This window comes from Somniosus microcephalus, chromosome 28 (assembly GCF_052327205.1).
Source record: "Somniosus microcephalus isolate GS21.2 chromosome 28, FLI_Smic_1.0, whole genome shotgun sequence".
In the NCBI taxonomy this organism is placed as follows: domain Eukaryota; kingdom Metazoa; phylum Chordata; class Chondrichthyes; order Squaliformes; family Somniosidae; genus Somniosus; species Somniosus microcephalus.
This window is the reverse complement of record NC_141014.1, coordinates 3,948,139-3,968,687: the sequence shown is the minus strand read 5'-3', so window position 1 is coordinate 3,968,687 and position 20,549 is coordinate 3,948,139. Positions and strand designations below refer to the sequence as shown.

The following is a 20,549-nucleotide window of genomic DNA, read 5'->3' as shown; positions in this document are numbered from 1 at the left end:
TTCTATATATATTACAGTATATGTAATAGTGCCTCTGCTATCTCTTCCCTAGCTTCTTTTAATATGTACGGATGTAATCAGGGGTTTAATTCTCTCTAAGTTTCATTAGTTTATTAATTATCACCCCTTCTATCCTAAATGTCTTTATATCTTTTTTGCTCTCTTCTTCCAATGTCATGTCCACCCTGTTAGTCTCCCTGGTAAATACCGAGGCAAAGCAATGATTTAATATTACTGCCATCTCGCGGTCATTGCCGGTGAGTTTCTCAGATATTCCTCAGTGGTCCTATCCCGATCCTGATTTCTCTATTGTTATTTATGTGTCTGTAGAATACTTCACTATTTCTTTTCATATTTCTTGATAATTTAATTTTGTAGTTTCTCGTTGCCTTCCTCATTGTTTTTTTTGACTTCTGTCCTAACCTCATATTCCCTTTTATCATCCTCTCCTTTGTTGCCTGTGTACTTTGTGTCTGCCTTTTTCTCTAGTTTCAGTTCTGTCCTCATCTCTTTATTCACCCATGGTGTGTCATTACTGGCTAGTTTGTTCTTGCTTTTTATTGGGATATATTTCTCCTGGACTATATTGATCACCTTTTTAAATGTTTCCCACTGATGCTCTATTTCTTTGTTTGTTAGTAAATTTTTCCCGTTTATTTTCTCTTGTTCCAGTCTCATTCCCTTAAAATCAGCTTTTTTCCAATTTATTTCTTTGGTCTTTATATAACTTACGTCGTTCTCAATCTTTATCTTAAACCTTATTATCTTGTGATCGCTATTGACTAGATGTTCCCCTACGCTTACTTCTCTTATCTGTCTGGTTCATTTCCTATTACTCGATCCAGCAGGGCTCCCTCTCTTGTTGGGCTTGTTATATACTGGGTAAGAAAGGAGTTCTGCACACATTGTAACAACTCTATTCCCTGTACACCTTTCACTACCTCTTGTTGCCAGTTTATTTGGGAATAGTTAAAATCTCCCATGATTATTATTCTATATTCTTTACTCATTTCACATATTTGCTTACATATTTCTTCCTCCACCTCCTTTCTACTATTAGATGGTCTGTAGTATACCCCAATGAGCATGTATTTATGGCCCCTAGTTTGGGATTCTCCCACAAGTGGCAACATTCTCTCCACATCTATCCAGTCCAACCCATACATCATTTAAAAGACCTCTATCAGGTCACCTCTAAGTCTTGTCTTTATTACGGAAAAAAGCCCCAACCTGTTCATTATCACATTGCTGTTTGTGGGAGATTGCTGTGCGCAAATTGGCTGCCGCATTTCCTACATCACAACAGCGACTATGCTTTAAAAAGTACTTTATTGACTGTAAAATGCTTTGGGACATCCTGAGGTCTTGAAAGGTGCTATATAAATGCAGGTCTTTTTTTCTTTCATTCAGAACTGTGCACAGTACTCCAAGTGCAGCTTAACCAGGGTCCTTGACAAGTTGAACATAACTTCATTACTTTTGAATTCTATATTCCTAGAAATAAACCCCGGTGCTTTGTTAGCATTTTTAATTGCTTTGCTGGCCTGCGATGCTGCTTTTAATGATTTGTTCACCTGTATCCCGAGCTCCCTTTGCTCTTCTACCCCTTTCAGTTTCTTATTTTCTAAGGAGTCGGTGATGTTTCTATTTTTCCTACCCAAGTGCCTCACCTCACATTTATCTACGTTAAAGTTCATTTGCCACTTAACTGCCCAGTCTGCAAGTTTTCTAATATCTTCTTGTATTTTGTGGCATTCTTCCTCAGTGTTAGCTGTACCCCCCCAGTTTGGCATCATCTGCACATTTTGATATTGAGTTACTTGTTCCCAAGTCCAAATTATTAATGTAAATTATGAATAACAGCAGTCCCAGCACTGATCCTTGTGGAACACCGCTTTCTACCTTCCTCCAATCTGAATAACTACCCTTTACCCCTACTCTCTGCTTTCTATTTTTTAGCCAATTTGCTATCCATTCAGCTATTTGTCCCGACTCCACATGCCCTAACATTCGTCATGAGCCTACCATGCGGTATCTTATCGAAGGCCTTTTGAAAATAAGGCGTGACAATTTTGCCCCTGTACTTAGTTCATTTGTTCACGATGGCCACACCAGCCATTTTCTTGGCAGGCTTAACTATTCCAGCCTCCCACCTTCCACCCTCTGTAATCTTCAGTTTATCCAAAACCGTGTCTGGAGCAGCCGGTGAGTATTTATACTCAGTTTTGCGGGTTTTTTCAGAGGCTTACCAATCTCACAGACCGGCGGCGGCGTTCCAGAGCCACGTCACGATTCAAAAAGTGACGCGGGCAAGAGGAAGCAGCTGAGCAGCTGATTGGGTGAGTACGGCCAGGTGAGTACGGCCAGGTGAGTATTTATACTACTCTATAGTTTGACAGTTAAGGTTAACAGTGTATAAGGTTTAGAAGGTCTTAATTTTGTGGTTTATAGTTTCTAAGGTCTCTGTTGGGTAGCGGGGAGTGCTAGTAAACAAGGGCCCTTGAGTAATTAATATCATTTAATTGTAGTGTAATTAGTGGTCTTTGATTTGATGTAATTTAATTTAAGTTAATTAAAGGGTAAGTCATGGCAGCACAGCTCGGCCCCGTGGCATGCTCCTCCTGCGCTATGTGGAAAATCAGGGACACTTCCTGTGTCCCTGATGACCATGTGTGCGGGAAGTGTATCCAGATGCAGCTACTGGCAGACCGCATTGCGGCGCTGGAGCTGCGAATGGATATACACTGGACTATCCACGAAGCTGAGGACGTCATGGATAGCACGTTTAGTGAGTTGGTCACACCGCAGGTAAAGGCTGCACAGGCAGGAAGGGAATAGGTCACCGTTAGGCAGAGTAGTAGGCGCAGGCAGGTAGTGCAGGAGTCCCCTGTGGACATCCCCCTCTCAAACAGATATACCGCTTAGGATATTGTTGGGGGGGGATGGGGAAGACAGCAGCAGCCAAGTTCATGGCACTGTGGGTGGTTCTGCTGCACAGGACGGGAGGAAAAAGAGCAGGAGAGCTATACTGATAGGGGATTCTATTGTAAGGGGAATAGACAGACGTTTCTGCGGTCGCAAACGAGACTCCAAGATGGTATGTTGCCTCCCTGGTGCAAGGGTCAAGGATGTCTCGGAGTGGCTGCAGGGCATTCTGGAGGGGGAGGGTGAACAGCCAGTTGTCGTGGTGCATATAGATACCACCGATATAGGTAAAAAAACGGGATGAGGTCCTAAAAGCTGAATATAGGGAGTTAGGAGGGTAAATTAAAAAATAGGACCTCAAAAGGGATTCATCTCAGGATTGCTACCAGTGCCACGTGCTAGTCAGAGTAGAAATAGAAGGATATTTCAGATGAATACGTGGCTGGAGGAATGGTGCAAGGGGGAGGGATTCAAATTCCTGGGACATTGGAACCGGTTCTGGGGGAGGTGGGACCAGGAGAAACCAGACGGTTTGCGCCTGGGCAGGGCCGGGACCGATGTCCTAGGGGGAGTGTTTGCTAGTGCTGCTGGGGAGGGTTTAAACTAAAATGGCAGGAGGTTGGGAACTTGTGCAGGGAGACAGAGAAAAGGGAAACAAGGATATAAACAAAAGATAGGAAGGAGAAAAGCAAAAGTGGTAGCCAGAGAAATCAAGGGTGTAAATCAAACAGGGCCACAGTTAAAAATAATTCTAAAAGGACTAAGAGTGTTAAAAAAACAAGCCTGAAGGCTGTGTCTTAATGCGAGGAGCATTCGTAATAAGGTGGATGAATTAGCTGCGCAAATAGATGTAAATGGATACAATATAATTGGGATTATGGAGACATGGCTCCAGGGTAACCAAGGCTAGGAACTCAACATCCAGGGGTATTCAATATTCAGGAAGAACAGGCAAAAAGGAAAAGGAGGTGGGGTAGCGTTGCTGGTTAAAGAGGAGGTTAACACAATAGTAAGGAAGGATATTAGCTCTGATGATGTGGAATCTGTATGGGTAGATCTGAGAAATACCAAGAGGCAGAAAACATTAGGGGGAGTTGTATACAGACCCCCAAAAAGTAGTGGTGAGGTTGGGGATGGCATTAAACAGGAAATTAGAGACGCGTGCAATAAGGGCACAGCAGTTATCATGGATGACTTTAATCGGCATATAGATTGGGCTAACCAAATTAGTAACAATACTGTGGAGGAGGAATTCCTAGAGTGTATACGGGATGGTTTCCTGGACCAATATGTCGAGGAACCAACTAGAGATCAGGCCATCTTAGACTGGGTATTATGTAACGAGAAAGGATTAATTAGCAATCTTGTTGTGCAAGGACCCTTGGGTAAGAGCGATCATAATGTGATAGAATTCTTCATTAAGATGGAGAGTGAAGGAGTTGACTCAGAGACTAGGGTCCTGAATTTAAATAAAGGAAACTACGATGGTATGAGGCGCGAGTTGGCTAGGATGGATAGCATAAGATCCAAGGAGCAGATATTTAAAATTGGCCAGAAAAAGCAGCAAACCTGAGGAATTGGGAGCAGTTTAGGATTTAGCAAAGGAGGACAAAGGGATTAATTAAGAGGGGGAAAATAGAGTATGAGAGTAAGCTTGCAGGGAACATAAAAACTGACTGTAAAAGCTTCTATAGATATGTGAAGAGAAAAAGATTGGTGAAGTCAAGCGTAGGTCCCTTGCAGTCAGAAACAGGGGAATTTATAATGGGGAACAAAGAAATGGCAGACCAATTAATCATATACTTTGGTTCTGTCTTCACAAAGGAGGACACAAATAACCTCCCAGAGAGGTCGGGAACATAGGGTCTAATGAGAGGGAGGAACTGAATGAAATCAGTATTTGTAGGGAAATTGATGGGATTGAAGGCCGATAAATCCCCAGGACCTGATAATCTACATCCCAGGTTACTTAAGGAAGTGGCCCTAGAAATAGTAGATGTATTGCTGGTCATCTTCCAAAATTCTATAGACTCTGGAGCAGTTCCCATGGATTGGAGGGTAGCTAATGTAACCCCACTATTTAAAAAAGGTGGTAGAGAGAAAACGGGGAATTATAGACTGGTTAGCCTGACATCGGTAGTGGGGAATATGCTAGAGTCCATTATAAAAGATGTAATAGCAAAGCACTTGGAAAACAGTGACAGGATCGGACAAAGTCAACATGGATTTACAAAAGGTAAATCATGCTTGACAAATCTACTGGAATTTTTTGAGGATGTAACTGATAGAATTGATATGGGAGAACCAGTGGATGTGGTGTATTTGGACTTTCAGAAGGCTTTGGACAAGGTCCCGCATAAGAGATCAGCATGCAAAGTTAAAGCGCATGAGATTGGGGGTAAGGTACTGATTTGGATGGAGAACTGGTTGGCAGACAGGAAGCAAAGAGTTGGAATAAACGGGACTTTTTCCAAGTGGCAGGCAGTGACTAGTGGGGTACCGCAGGGATTGGTGCTAGGACCCCAGCTATTCACAATATATATTAATGATTTAGACGAGGGAACTGGATGTAATATCTCCAAGTTTGCAGACTCAAAGCTAGGTGGGCGAGTGTGCTGTGAGGAGGATGCAGAGAAACTCCAGTATGATTTGGACAGGTTGGGTGAGTGGCAGGTGCAGTATAATGTGGATAAATGTGAGGTTATCCACTTTGGTGGCAAAAACAGGAAGGCAGATTATTATCTGAACAGCAATAGATTGGGAAAAGGGGAGGTGCAAAGAGACCTGGGTGTCCTTGTGCACCAGTCGCTGAAGGTAAGCATGCAGGTGCAGCAGGCGGTTAAGAAGGCAAATGGTATGTTGGCCTTCATAGCGAGAGGATTCAAGTACAGGAGCAGGGATGTCTTGCTGCAGTTGTACAGGGCCTTGGTGAGACCACACCTTGAATATTGTGTGCAGTTTTGGTCGCCTTATCTGAGGAAGGATGTTCTTACCATGAAGGGAGTTCAGCGAAGATTCACCAGGCTGATACCTGGAATGGCAGGAATGACGTATGAGGAGAGATTGGGTCGATTGGGCTTATACTCGCTGGAGTTTAAAAGAATGAGAGGGGATCTCATTGAAACCTATAAAATTCTAACAGGACTAGACAGACTAGATGCAGGAAGGATGTTCCCGATGGTGGGAGAGTCCAGAACCAGGGGTCACAGTCTAAGCCATTTAGGACAGAGATGAGGAGGAATTTCTTCACCCAGAGTGTGGTGAACCTGTGGAATTCTATACCACAGAAGGCAGTGGAGGCCAATTCATCTATATATATATAAAGCGGCTCTTCTGTCTGTCTGTCCCGATGTCTGTCTGTCTGTCCGCCTGGTCTCTATACGTTTGGAAGTTACAGAGCGTACCGACGCGCGCGTCGCCTCAAAAGAAAGCTTGCGATTCCGGACCGGTCATAGGCGTATTTACGTTTCGGCCGGACAAAAATCCCGCCCGCGGTATCCCAAAAACGTTCAGCGTTCCGCTCATTAGCGACCGTGTGACGTCGAGGTCTTCCTACAGTTGAGTGTCGAGTGACTCGACGATTGACCAATCCTACGCTTCGGTGACCTGACCGGTCGACCAATCGGTGCGTGTGTGGGCGGGCCTTATCCTTCTGAACCGAGGTGAGTGGCCGCCATCTTGATTTTCCACGATTTTTTCCCCCACACTTTCTGTGTGTTAGGGAACTAAGGTAAATATTTCAATTATGTGTTAGGCAATTAATTAACAATTTATTTGAGTTTTATATTGTGTTTAGCAACCCCCCCCCTCCTCCTCACCCTCGCGCAGGGGGGACTCGGGGCCTGAAGCTGAAAAAAAATTTCTCTCTCTCTCTCGCCCCTCTCTCTCTCCTTCTCTTCCCTCTCTCTCCTTCTCCTCTTCCCCTTCCCTCTCTGTCTCTCTCTACTTCCCCCTCTCAGGTGTCGCGGACGGAGCGCGGGCGCGCCGCCCGAAGTTTCCCGCTCGCTAACGGCCTTGCCGGCTCCCGCGGGCCGCTCGCACTGACCGCGCATGCGCCGCCCGCACTCACCGCGCATGCGCCGCCCGCACTCACCGCGCATGCGCCGCCCGCCCGCCCGCAGCGGCCGTCCATCAGCCGCGCGATACGCGGGGGACCTCAGCAACGGCACCGGACCTCAGGCGCTAGGCAGGGGGAGGGGCCGGAGAGAGGGACAGAGGGGAGTGGGGGAAAGAGAGGGAGACAGGGGAGGGGAGGGAGGGAGACAGGGGAGGGGAGGGAGACAGGGGAGGGGAGGGAGACAGGGGAGGGGAGGGAGAGAGGGGAGGGGAGGGAGGGATAGGACAGGGAGAGGACATGACAGGGAGAGGGGGACACACAGGGGCAGGGAGACCAAACGCCCCAAAAGTGCCCTCGCGCCCCAAAATTGCCCTCGCAACGCGGGGCTTCCCACTTTCTCTGTGTTAGGGAACTAAGGTAAATATTTTAATGATGTGTTAGGGAATTAAATAACAATTTAATGGGGGGGGGGGGGGGGGGGGGAGAGCCTCGGGAAATCGCGGGGGGCGGGCGAACCTCTGGAAATCGCGGGGCGCTCGCGCCGGCCGCACTGACCGCGCATGCGCCGGCTGCCGCTCAGCATTCCCGCTCTGGCAACGGCCCTCAGGTAGGCAGGGGGAGGGGCCGGAGAGAGGGACAGAGGGGAGCGGGGGAGGGGAGGGAGGGACACAGACAGGGGAGGGGTGGGGGTGGGCGAGGGGAGGGAGACGGGAGGGGAGGGAGGGAGAGGAGGGGAGCGGGGGGGGAGGGGAGCGGGTGGGCGAGGGAGGGAGACAGGGGAGGGAGGGAGGGATAGGACAGGGAGAGGACATGACAGGGAGAGGGGGGACACACAGGGGCAGGGAGACCAAGCGCCCCAAAATTGCCCTCACGCCCCAAAATTGCCCTCCCGCCCCAAAATTGCCCTCGCAACGCGGGGCTCCCCAGCTAGTCTATATATATAAAGCGGCTCTTCTGTCTGTCTGTCTGTCTGTCCGCCTGGTCTCTATAGGTTTGGAAGTTACAGAGCGTACCGACGCGCGCGTCGCCTCAAAAGAAAGCTTGCGATTCCAGACCGGTCATAGGCGTATTTACGTTTCGGCCGGACAAAAATCCCGCCCGCGGTATCCCAAAAACGTTCAGCGTTCCGCTCATTAGCGACCGTGTGACGTCGATGTCTTCCGACAGTTGAGTGTCGAGTGACTCGACGATTGACCAATCCTACGCTTCGGTGACCTGACCGGTCGACCAATCGGTGCATGTGTGGGCGGGCCTTATCCTTCTGAACCGAGGTGAGTGGCCGCCATCTTGATTTTCCACGATTGTTTCCCCCCACACTTTCTGTGTGTTAGGGAACTAAGGTAAATATTTCAATTATGTGTTAGGCAATTAATTAACAATTTATTTGAGTTTTATATTGTGTTTAGCAACCCCCCCCCCCCCCCCTCCTCACCCTCGTGCAGGGGGGACTCGGGGCCTGAAGCTGAAAAAATTTCTCTCTCTCTCTCTCTCTTTCTTCCCTCTCTCTCTCTCCTTCTCCTCTTCCCTCTCTCCCCTTCCCTCTCTGTCTCTTTCTACTTCCCCCTCTCAGGTGTCACGGACGGAGCGCGGGCGCGCCGCCCGAAGTTTCCCGCTCGCTAACGGCCTTGCCGGCTCCCGCGGGCCGCTCGCACTGACCGCGCATGCGCCGCCCGCACTCACCGCGCATGCGCCGCCCGCACTCACCGCGCATGCGCCGCCCACACTCACCGCGCATGCGCTGCCCGCCCGCCCGCAGCGGCCGTCCATCAGCCGCGTGATACGCGGGGGACCTCAGCAACGGCACCGGACCTCAGGCGCTAGGCAGGGGGAGGGGCCGGAGAGAGGGAGGGAGAGGGAGACAGGGGAGGGGAGGGGAGGGAGGGAGGGAGGGAGGGAGAGAGGGGAGGGGAGGGAGGGAGGGGAGGGAAGGGAGGGAGGGATAGGACAGGGAGAGGACATGACAGGGAGAGGGGGGACACACAGGGGCAGGGAGACCAAACGCCCCAAAATTGCCCTCGCAACGCGGGGCTCGCTAGGCAGGGGGAGGGGCCGGAGAGAGGGGAGTGGGGGAGGGGTGGGGGGAGAGGGAGACAGGGGAGGGGAGGGAGGGAGAGAAGGGAGGGAGGGGAGGGGAGGGGAGGGAGAGAGGGGAGGGAGGGATAGGACAGGGAGAGGACATGACAGGGAGAGGGGGGACACACAGGGGCAGGGAGACCAAACGCCCCAAAATTGCCCTCGCGCCCCAAAATTGCCCTCGCAACGCGGGGCTCCCCAGCTAGTTAAATATATTCAAGAAGGAGTTGGATATATTTCTTAAGGCTAAAGGGATCAAGGGATATGGGGAGAAGGCAGGGACAGGGTCCTGAGTTTGAATGATCAGCCATGATCGCATTGAATGGTGGAGCAGGCTCGAGGGGTCGAATGGCCGACTCCTGCTCCGATCTTCTATGTTAATGTTTCTGCTGCTCGTATCGTAACTGGCACCAAGTGCCGTTCACCCATCACTCCTGTGCTCACTGCCCCGTGACCTAACTGGCACCACGTGCCGTTCACCCATCACTCCTGTGCTCACTGCCCCGTGACCTAACTGGCACCAAGTGCCGTTCACCCATCACTCCTGTGCTCACTGCCCCGTGACCTAACTGGCACCACGTGCCGTTCACCCATCACTCCTGTGCTCACCGACCTACATTGGCTCTCGGTCCCCCAGCAACAACAACAAGTTGCAATCATATAGCCTCTTTAACGTAGTAAAAAGTCTTAAGGTGCTTCACAGGAGTGCAATCAAACAGAATTGACACCGAGCCACACGAGGAGATATTGGGAAAGTTTGGTCAAAGCGGCAGGTTTTAAGGAGCGTCTTAAAAGAGGAGAGAGAGGTGGAGAGGCAGAGAGGTTTACGGAGGGAATTCCAGAGCTTAGGGCCGAGACAGTTGAAGGCACGGCCACCAATGGTCGAGTGATGAAAATCAGGGATGCACAAGAGACCAGAGCTGGAGGAGCGCCGAGGTCTCGGAGGATAGTCAGGCTAGAGAAGGTTCCAGAGGAAGGGTGGGGCGAGGCCATAGAGGGATTTGAAAACAAGCAATGCCTCAAATCCTCGTGTTTAAAACCCTTCATGTCCTCTCCTCTCCTTCTGCTCCAGCCCTTCAACACGCCTCTTCCCAGAACTCGCCATTCTTCTGACTCTGGCCCTTTGTGCACCCCCACCCTACCTTTCACTGCACCGCTGACGGCCGGGCCTTCAATCAGCTAGACTCCACACTCTGCAATTCCCTCCCTCAACCTCTCTCCTCCTGTAAGGCCCTCCTTAAAATCCATCTCGCTGACCAAGCTCTTGTTCACCTCTCCTAATATCTCCTTCTACAGCTTGGCATACAGTTTTGTCTGATGTCTCTGTGAAGCACCTTGGAATGTTAAAGGCACTAGCTATAGACCACTCTCACTTCCTCACCTGTTTAGCTGCAATGCTACCATCATTGGAGCTGTTTTTGACGATGTCACGGTACGAGGTTTCCGTATTCCGCTTCTTCTGCAGGGCGCCCGACAACCGCATCCACATCTAAAGAGAGATAAACCAAGTAAGAATGTCAGCAAATTAAAAATGAGAGAGAAAGAGCAAGAGGCTTTAAACTAGTAAGATGGGGGGGCGGGCGGGGGGAATCTACAAGAAATGAAACATGTCTAAATATAAACGAAACAGGAAAGGGGAGCATAGGACAAACTAAACTGAGGGTGAACATAAACGGCCAGGGAATAAATTGAGTTACAGAACAGAAATGTAAATAGATGGTTAAAAAAAGTGAGACGAACTGCTATTAAAAATGGTCACGTTTATTTCCAACACCAGATTTCTCATTGGTCCCCTTGGAGGACAAGACAAAGCACAACAGTTTATCTGGAATATGTAATTAGATCCTGCCTGCCTACGTAATCAAGTATTTTGCAAAGTGTAATTCGAGCCATTCGGACTACCAGGCTCCAGACAGAACAGAGGTCACATAGAACAGACAGGGCTCACCCTCACGGGTTAAGACCATCTCCCACCCCCCAACGAAGTTCCTGCCTCCCCCTTGCCCCCAAACAAGTTCCTACCCTTCCTCCCACCCCCGAGTTTCTGACCTTTACCCTCCCAACAAGTTCCTGATCTCCGCCACCGCCACCCCCACAAGTTCCTGACCTCCCCCACCCAAGTTCCTGACCTCCCTGAAGTTACTGACTTCCCTCCCCACCCAAGATCCTGACGTTTCCCTCCTGCCCCCCAAGTTCCTGACCTCCTCCCCCCGGGTTCCTGACCTTCTCCCTCTGCCCAAGTTCCTGACCTTCTCCCTCTGCCCAAGTTCCTGACCTTCCCCCCCCTCCCCCCCGCCATAGATGGGGCATTGTGTGTAGGTCACAGATTGTTAACAGGTTAACTGGGTATAGAAACATAGAAGATAGGAGCAGGAGTAGGCCATTCGGCCCCTCGAGCCTGCTCCGCCATTCAATGAGATCATGGCTGATCATCCAAGTTCAGTACCCTGTCCCTGCTTTCTTAGCCTTAAGAAATATATCCAACTCCTTCTTGAATATATTTAATGAATTGACTAGTGAAAGTGTTGTGACTTCTGGATTTCATCCAGTCCAATTATGTCACTCGTCACACACGTACCAAGCTTTCTGAGAAATCAACCAGGTCATGGAAAGAAGGCTGAGGGGTGACCGAATAGAGGTCTTTACAATTCTGAAAGGTTAGAGTGGATACAGAGAGAGTGTTTCCACTCGGTAGCGTAATGGTAATGTCACTGGGCCAATAATCCAGCGGCCTGGACAAATGACCCAGAGACGTGAGTTCAAATCCCACCACGGCAGCTGGGGAATTTAAATTCAATTAATTAACTAAATCTGGAATAAAAAGCTAGTATCAGTAATGGTAACCATGAAACTACTGGATTGACGTAAAAACCCACCTGGTTTACTAATGTCCTTTAGGGAAGGAAATCTGCCGTCCTTACCTGGTCTGGCCGACATGCGACTCCAGACCCACAGCAATGTGGTTGACTCTTAACTGCCCTCTGGAATGGCCTAGCAAGTCACTCAGTTATAACAAACCGCTACAAAACAAAGTAATAAAAATGAAACCGGATGGACTTCGGACATTGGAAATTAGAAGAATGAGAGGCGATCTTATTGAAACATATAAGATACTGAGGGGGCTCGACAAGGTAGATGCAGAGAGGATGTTTCCCCTTGTGGGGAAATCTAGAACTCGGGGGCATAGTTTCAGAATAAAGGGTCGCCCTTTTAGAACTGAGATGAGGAGGAATTTCTTCTCTCAGAGGGTCGTAAATCTGTGGAATTCTCTGCCGTGGAGGCCGGGTCATTAAATATATTTACGGTGGAGATAGACAGATTATTGCAAGATAAGGGAGTGAAGGGTTATGGGGAGCAGGCAGGGAAGTGGCTTTGAGCCCAAGTTCAGCCATGATCTTATTGAATGGCGGAGCAGGTTCGAGGGGCCAAGTGGCCTTTTCCTGCTCCTATTTCTTATGTTCTAATGGACCACCCAGCATCGACCTCGGCACCAGCTACGGACACGGCAATGGCACACCCAGCCCAGTCGACCCTGCGAAGTCCTCCTCACCAACATCTGGGGACTTGGGCCAAAATTGGGAGAGCTGTCCCACAGACTAGTCAAGCAACAGCCCGACATCGTCATACTCACAGAATCATACCTCGCAGCCAATGTCCCACACTCCTCCATCACCATCCCTGGGTATGTCCTGTCCCACCGGCAGGACAGGCCCACCAGAGGTGGCGGCACAGTGGTATAGAGTCAGGAAGTGGTGGCCCTGGGAGTCCTCAACATTGACTCCGGACCTCATGAAGTCTTATGGCTTCAGGTCAAGCATGGGCAAGGAAACCTCCTGCTGATTACCACCTACCGCCCTCCCTCAGCTGATGAATCAGTACTCCTCTATGTTGAACACCACTTGGAAGAAGCACCGAGAGTAGCGAGGGCACAGAATGTACTCTGGGTGGGGGACTTCAATGTCTATCACCAAGAGTGGCTCGGTAGCACCACTACTGACCGAGCCCTGAAGGACATAACTGCCAGTCTGGGCCTGCGACAGGTGGTGAGAGAACCAACATGAGGGGAAAAACCTACTTGACCGCTTCCTCACCAATCTACCTGTCGCAGATGCATCTGTCCATGACAGCATTGGTAGCAGTGACCACCGCATAGTCATTGTGGAGACGAAGTCCCGTCTACACACTGAGGACACCCTCCATCGTGTTGTGTGGCACTACCACTGTGCTAAATGGGATAGATTCAGAACAGATCTAGCAACTCAAAACTGGGCATCCATGAGGCGCTGTGGGCCATCAGCAGCAGCAGAATTGTATTCCACCACAATCTGTAACCTCATGGCCCGGCATATCCCTCACTCTACCATGACCACCAAGCCAGGGGACCAACCCTAGTTCAATGAGGAGTGTAGAAGAGCATGCCAGGAGCAGCACCAGGCATACCTAAAACTGAGGTGCCAACCTGGGGAAGCTGCAACACAAGACTACATTCATGCTAAAAAGCGGAAGCAGCATGCTATAGACAGGGCTAAGCGATCCCACAATCAATGGATCAGATCTAAGCTCTGCAGTCCTGCCACATCCAGTCATGAATGGTGGTGGACCATTAAACAACTAACGGGAGGAGGAGGCTCCATGAATATCCCCATCCTCAATGACCATCTCCAACAAGCGAGGGACTAACCACCTCCCCTTGACATTCAACGACATTACCATCGCCGAATCCACCATCTACAAGGCACAAGTCAGGAGTGTGATGGAATACTCTCCATTTGCCTGGGTGAGTGCAGCTCCAACAACACTCAAGAAGCTCGACACCATCCAGGATAAAGCAGCCCGCTTGATTGGCACCCCATCCACCACCTTAAACATGCACTCCCTCCACCACCGGCGTACCGTGGCTGCAGTGTGTACCATCTACATAATGCACTGCACCAACTCACCAAGGCTTCTTTGGCAGCACCTCCCAAACTCGCGACCACTTCACCTAGAAGGACAAGGGCAGCAGGCGCATGGGAACACCACCACCTGCAAGTTCCCCTCCAAGTCACACACCATCCTGACTTAGAAATATATCGCCGATCCTTCATCGCCGCTGGGTCAAATCCTGGAACTCCCTCCCTAACAGCACTGTGGGGGTACCATCACCACACAGACTGCAGCGGTTCAAGAAGGTGGCTCACCACCACCTTCTTAAGGGCAATTAGGGATGGGCAATAAATGCTGGCCTTGCCAGCGACGTCCACATCCCATAAAAACGAATTTTAAAAAACTTGTGGGGAAGAGCATAATTAGAGGCCATCAATATGATAGTCACCAAGAAATCCAATAGGGAATTCAGAAGAAACTTCTTTACCCAAAGAGTGGTGAGAATGTGGAACTCGCTACAAGGAGTGATTGAAACGAATAGTATCGATGCATTTAAAGTGAAGCTGGATAAGCACATGGGGGAGAAGGGAATCGAGGGTTATGCTGATAGAGTTTGATGAGGAAGGATGGGAGGAGGCTCTAGTGGGACATGGACTGGTTGGGCCGAATGGCCTGTTTCTGTGCTGTGCATTCAATGTAATTCTATGTAATAAAGAAGCCACAGAAAGAAGTATATGGGGAAAGGTGGCGAGCTCCCCAAATGCTCAGACAGGAAGGTCCCAGACCTGAAACGTTAACTCGGTTTCTCTCTCCACGGATGCTGCCTGGCCTGCTGAGTGTTTCCAGCATTTTCTGTTATTATTAATAGTTCTCAGCAACCTTGTACTAGGAAATACAATCAGGCAGATTTCCCAGGTTCCCACTCCCAATCCCTGTGCTACAAGTGGCGCAAAACGGGCGGTATCGGATTGGCCGCCCGTTATACACAGCGCCCCTGATGTTCCGTTCCATTGACTGCAACGGCAGTATTTGGCCAAGTATGGCACCAAGGAGCCGCAGCAAAACTGAGGACAAAAGGAAGTCAAGGACAGGAGTGGCTGATGCTGTGCCTGACACAAAGGAAAAGAACTGTGGCTCTTGGAGGCCAGGCGTCACAGCCCGAGAGCGTCACGGCCCGAGAGCGTCACGGCCCGAGAGCGTCACGGCAAGAGTTAATCAAGGAAGCATTCTTGCTCCAACCATCTTCTGCCACTTCAGCAATAACCTTGCCTATGTCAATGTCAGGAGCAGGGTTCACTGACACATTCCACAGTGTGCAGCTCCATCCACATCTCCACCAATAATGAATCAGCCCATGCCAGTCTATAGTACGATCTGTAAAACATCCAGGCTTGGGATGATAAATGGCAGGCAACAGCCACGCCACATGAATGCCAGGTAATGACCATCTCAAACAAGAGAAAGCCCATTCATCTCCCCATGACCTTTGAAGGCACAACCATTGCAAGTCCCCCATCATCAACATCTTGGGCGTGGGAGGGGTCAATATTAACTGCAACCAGCCATATCAACACATTGGCAAAAAGAGTAGGGCAGAGGCTGGGAACTCCCCATCTAACCCCTCAAAGCTTACTCACCATCTATAAGACTAAGTCTTATTGATGCGACACTAGCTTGCATAGATACAGCTACAACACTCAAGATGCTTGACACGATCCAGGACGGAGCAGTTTGTTCGATCAGTGCCCCTCTCACTGGATTCAATATCTAACACCTTCATCACTACTGCAAGGTGACTGCAGTATGTACAAGCGACAGGTGCACCACAGTAACGCACCTAGGTTACTTTGACAGAACCTCCCTCAGCTGCAACCTTTACCGCTAAGAAAGACAAGAGCAGCATATCATGGGAACACCATCACCTCCAAGTTTCCCACCAGTTTGAATTGGACAGATATCACCATCCTTTCATTATCGCTGCAATGTTATTCTGGAATTCTCTAATGCCATCGTGAGAGCACCAGTACCACAAGACTTGAAGTGGTTCAAGAAGGCGGCTCACCACCAGCTTCTCAAGGCAACTAGGGATGGGCAATAAATGTGGCCTTGCTAGCGGCGCCCACACCCGGAGAACCAATATTTTTTTAAATACTGCTCTGATGAGGTGGCAGCTGTGGAACATTCAGCAGCTTCAGTCGAGCAGGGGACAAAATTGGAAAAGGTAAGAAAACACGAAGAAAAAAGCAAAGTGAGGTTGTGGGAGTTAGTCTGGAGGGATGGCTTGTGAGAGAGGGAGATCATCGGCAGAAGGAATTGGATGTAATATCTCCAAATTTGCAGACGACACAAAGCTGGGCGGGAGGGTAAGCTGCGAGGAGGATGTCGGGAAACTCCAGTACGATTTGGACAGGTTGGGTGATTGGGCAGAAACATGGCAAATGCACTATAATGTGGATAAATGTAAGGTTATCCACTTTGGTGGCAAAAACAGGAAGGCAGATTATTATTTGAATGGCAATAGATTGGGAGAAGGGGAAGTGCAAAGAGACCTGGGTGTCCTTGTGCACCAGTCGCTGAAGGTAAGCATGCAGGTGCAGCAGGCGGTTAAGAAGGCAAATGGTATGTTGGCCTTCGTGGCGAGAGGGTTCGAGTACAGGAACAAGGATGTCTTGCTACAGTTGTACAGGGCCTTGGTGAGACCACACCTTGAGTATTGTGTGCAGTTTTGGTCACCTTACCTGAGGAAGGATGTTCTTGCCATGGAGGGAGTGCAGCGAAGATTCACCAGGCTGATACCTGGGATGGCAGGAATGACGTATGAGGAGAGATTGTGTCGATTGGGCTTATACTCACTGGAGTTTAGAAGATTGAGAGGGGATCTCATCGAAACCTATAAAATTCTATCAGGTCTGGACAGACTAGATGCAGGAAGGATGTTTCTGATGGCCGGGGAGTCCAGAACCAGGGGTCATAGTCTAAGGATAAGGGGTAAGCCATTTAGGACTGAAATGAGGAGGAATTTCTTCACCCAGAGAGTGGTGAACCTGTGGAATTCTCTGCCACAGAGGGCGGTGGAAGCCAGGTCATTAAATATATTCAAGAAAGAGTTGGATATATTTCTTGAGGCTAAAGGGATCAAGGGATATGGGGAGAAAGCAGGGGCAGGGTACTGAATTTGGAGGATCAGCCATGATCGCTTTGAATGGCGGAGCAGGCTCGAGGGGCCGAATGGCCTACTCCTGCTCCTATCTTCTATGTTTCTAAGGGAAGATAGAAAGCACATTAAATAAACGGAATTAAACAAAACCAAATGAAAAATTGGAAAGAAAGAGCTGCAGCAAGTGCACCTGAGGTCTCAAGGAGTGTGGGATTCCTGCGAGGACCAGGGATCGCAGCTTCTGAGAGCGGGGCAGCACGACATCAATTTTATCCCACGTCAAATCGCCAACATCGTGATTGTGGGTGAATTCAAGGTGTGCTTGCCACCGCAGGCGCTGCTGAGGGTCTTCAGGGAGAGGGACTCCGAGAATTCTCCGGCAGTTTGGTTCAGCTCCATCTGTGGAAATATAACGAAGGCATCAGTACCTGGAGTAAACCAGCACCCTGTCGACACCATCATTACCTGGAGTAAACCAGCACTGTCTACACCATCAGTACCTGGAGTAAACCAGCACTGTCCACACCATCAGTACCTGGAGTAAACCAGCACTGTCCACACCATCAGTACCTGGAGTAAACCAGCACTGTCTACACCATCAGTACCTGGAGTAAACCAGCACCCTGTCGACACCATCATTACCTGGAGTAAACCAGCACTGTCTACACCATCAGTACCTGGAGTAAACCAGCACCCTGTCTACACCATCAGTACCTGGAGTAAACCAGCACTGTCTACACCATCAGTACCTGGAGTAAACCAGCACTGTCTACACCATCAGTACCTGGAGTAAACCAGCACTGTCTACACCATCAGTACCTGGAGTAAACCAGCACTGTCTACACCATCAGTACCTGGAGTAAACCAGCACTGTCTACACCATCAGTACCTGGAGTAAACCAGCACTGTCTACACCATCAGTATCTGGAGTAAACCAGCACTGTCCACACCATCAGTACCTGGAGTAAACCAGCACTGTCTACACCATCAGTACCTGGAGTAAACCAGCACTGTCTACACCATCAGTACCTGGAGTAAACCAGCACTGTCTACACCATCAGTATCTGGAGTAAACCAGCACTGTCCACACCATCAGTACCTGGAGTAAACCAGCACTGTCTACACCATCAGTACCTGGAGTAAACCAGCACTGTCTACACCATCAGTACCTGGAGTAAACCAGCACTGTCTACACCATCAGTACCTGGAGTAAACCAGCACTGTCTACACCATCAGTACCTGGAGTAAACCAGCACTGTCTACACCATCAGTACCTGGAGTAAACCAGCACTGTCCACACCATCAGTACCTGGAGTAAACCAGCACTGTCTACACCATCAGTACCTGGAGTAAACCAGCACTGTCTACACCATCAGTACCTGGAGTAAACCAGCACTGTCTACACCATCAGTACCTGGAGTAAACCAGCACTGTCTACACCATCAGTACCTGGAGTAAACCAGCACTGTCTACACCATCAGTACCTGGAGTAAACCAGCACCCTGTCCACACCATCAGTACCTGGAGTAAACCAGCACTGTCTACACCATCAGTACCTGGAGTAAACCAGCACCCTGTCCACACCATCAGTACCTGGAGTAAACCAGCACCCTGTCCACACCATCAGTACCTGGAGTAAACCAGCACTGTCCACACCATCAGTACCTGGAGTAAACCAGCACTGTCCACACCATCAGTACCTGGAGTAAACCAGCACTGTCTACACCATCAGTACCTGGAGTAAACCAGCACTGTCTACACCATCAGTACCTGGAGTAAACCAGCAGTGTCTACACCATCAGTACCTGGAGTAAACCAGCAGTGTCTGCACCATCAGTACCTGGAGTAAACCAGCACTGTCTACACCATCAGTACCTGGAGTAAACCAGCACTGTCTACACCATCAGTACCTGGAGTAAACCAGCACTGTCTACACCATCAGTACCTGGAGTAAACCAGCACTGTCCACACCATCAGTACCTGGAGTAAACCAGCACTGTCTACACCATCAGTACCTGGAGTAAACCAGCACCCTGTCTACACCATCAGTACCTGGAGTAAACCAGCACTGTCAACACCATCAGTACCTGGAGTAAACCAGCACCCTGTCTACACCATCAGTACCTGGAGTAAACCAGCACTGTCCACACCATCAGTACCTGGAGTAAACCAGCACTGTCTACACCATCAGTACCTGGAGTAAACCAGCACTGTCCACACCATCAGTACCTGGAGTAAACCAGTACTGTCTACACCATCAGTACCTGGAGTAAACCAGCACTGTCTACACCATCAGTACCTGGAGTAAACCAGCACGGTCTACACCATCAGTACCTGGAGTAAACCAGCACTGTCTACACCATCAGTACCTGGAGTAAACCAGCACTGTCCACACCATCAGTACCTGGAGTAAACCAGCACGGTCTACACCATCAGTACCTGGAATAAACCAGCACTGTCCACACCATCAGTACCTGGAGTAAACCAGCACTGTCCACACCATCAGTACCTGGAGTAAACCAGCACGGTCTACACCATCAGTACCTGGAGTAAACCAGCACTGTCTACACCATCAGTACCTGGAGTAAACCAGCACTGTCCACACCATCAGTACCTGGAGTAAACCAGCACCCTGTCCACACCATCAGTACCTGGAGTAAACCAGCACTGTCTACACCATCAGTACCTGGAGTAAACCAGCACTGTCTACACCATCAGTACCTGGAGTAAACCAGCACTGTCTACACCATCAGTACCTGGAGTAAACCAGCACTGTCTACACCATCAGTACCTGGAGTAAACCAGCACTGTCTACACCATCAGTACCTGGAGTAAACCAGCACTGTCCACACCATCAGTACCTGGAGTAAACCAGCACTGTCCACACCATCAGTACCTGGAGTAAACCAGCACTGTCTACACCATCAGTACCTGGAGTAAACCAGCACTGTCTACACCATCAGTACCTGGAGTAAACCAGCACTGTCCACACCATCAGTACCTGGAGTAAACCAGCACTGTCCACACCATCAGTACCTGGAGTAAACCAGCACGGTCTACACCATCAGTACCTGGAGTAAACCAGCACTGTCTACACCATCAGTACCTGGAGTAAACCAGCACTGTCCACACCATCAGTACCTGGAGTAAACCAGCACCCTGTCTACACCATCAGTACCTGGAGTAAACCAGCACTGTCCACACCATCAGTACCTGGAGTAAACCAGCACTGTCTACACCATCAGTACCTGGAGTAAACCAGCACTGTCTACACCATCAGTACCTGGAGTAAACCAGCACTGTCTACACCATCAGTACCTGGAGTAAACCAGCACTGTCTACACCATCAGTACCTGGAGTAAACCAGCACTGTCTACACCATCAGTACCTGGAGTAAACCAGCACTGTCCACACCATCAGTACCTGGAGTAAACCAGCACTGTCTACACCATCAGTACCTGGAGTAAACCA

At 49.5% G+C, this 20,549-nt stretch overlaps 1 protein-coding gene across 1 annotated transcript in view; it reads right to left on the bottom strand.

Annotated features, from left to right (window-relative positions):
* sgsm3 (small G protein signaling modulator 3) overlaps nucleotides 1-17,480 on the bottom strand; it is a 210,122-nt gene extending 192,642 nt beyond the window's left edge. The window contains exons 1-2 of the mRNA XM_085969415.1: nucleotides 17,269-17,480; nucleotides 10,437-10,544 (exon numbers count right to left, since the gene is read on the bottom strand). Coding sequence (XP_085825541.1) covers nucleotides 10,437-10,544 — 108 coding nt within the window. The 5' untranslated portion in view covers nucleotides 17,269-17,480. The remainder of the gene's footprint in view (nucleotides 1-10,436; nucleotides 10,545-17,268) is intronic.
* Nucleotides 17,481-20,549: the final 3,069 nt, after the last annotated feature.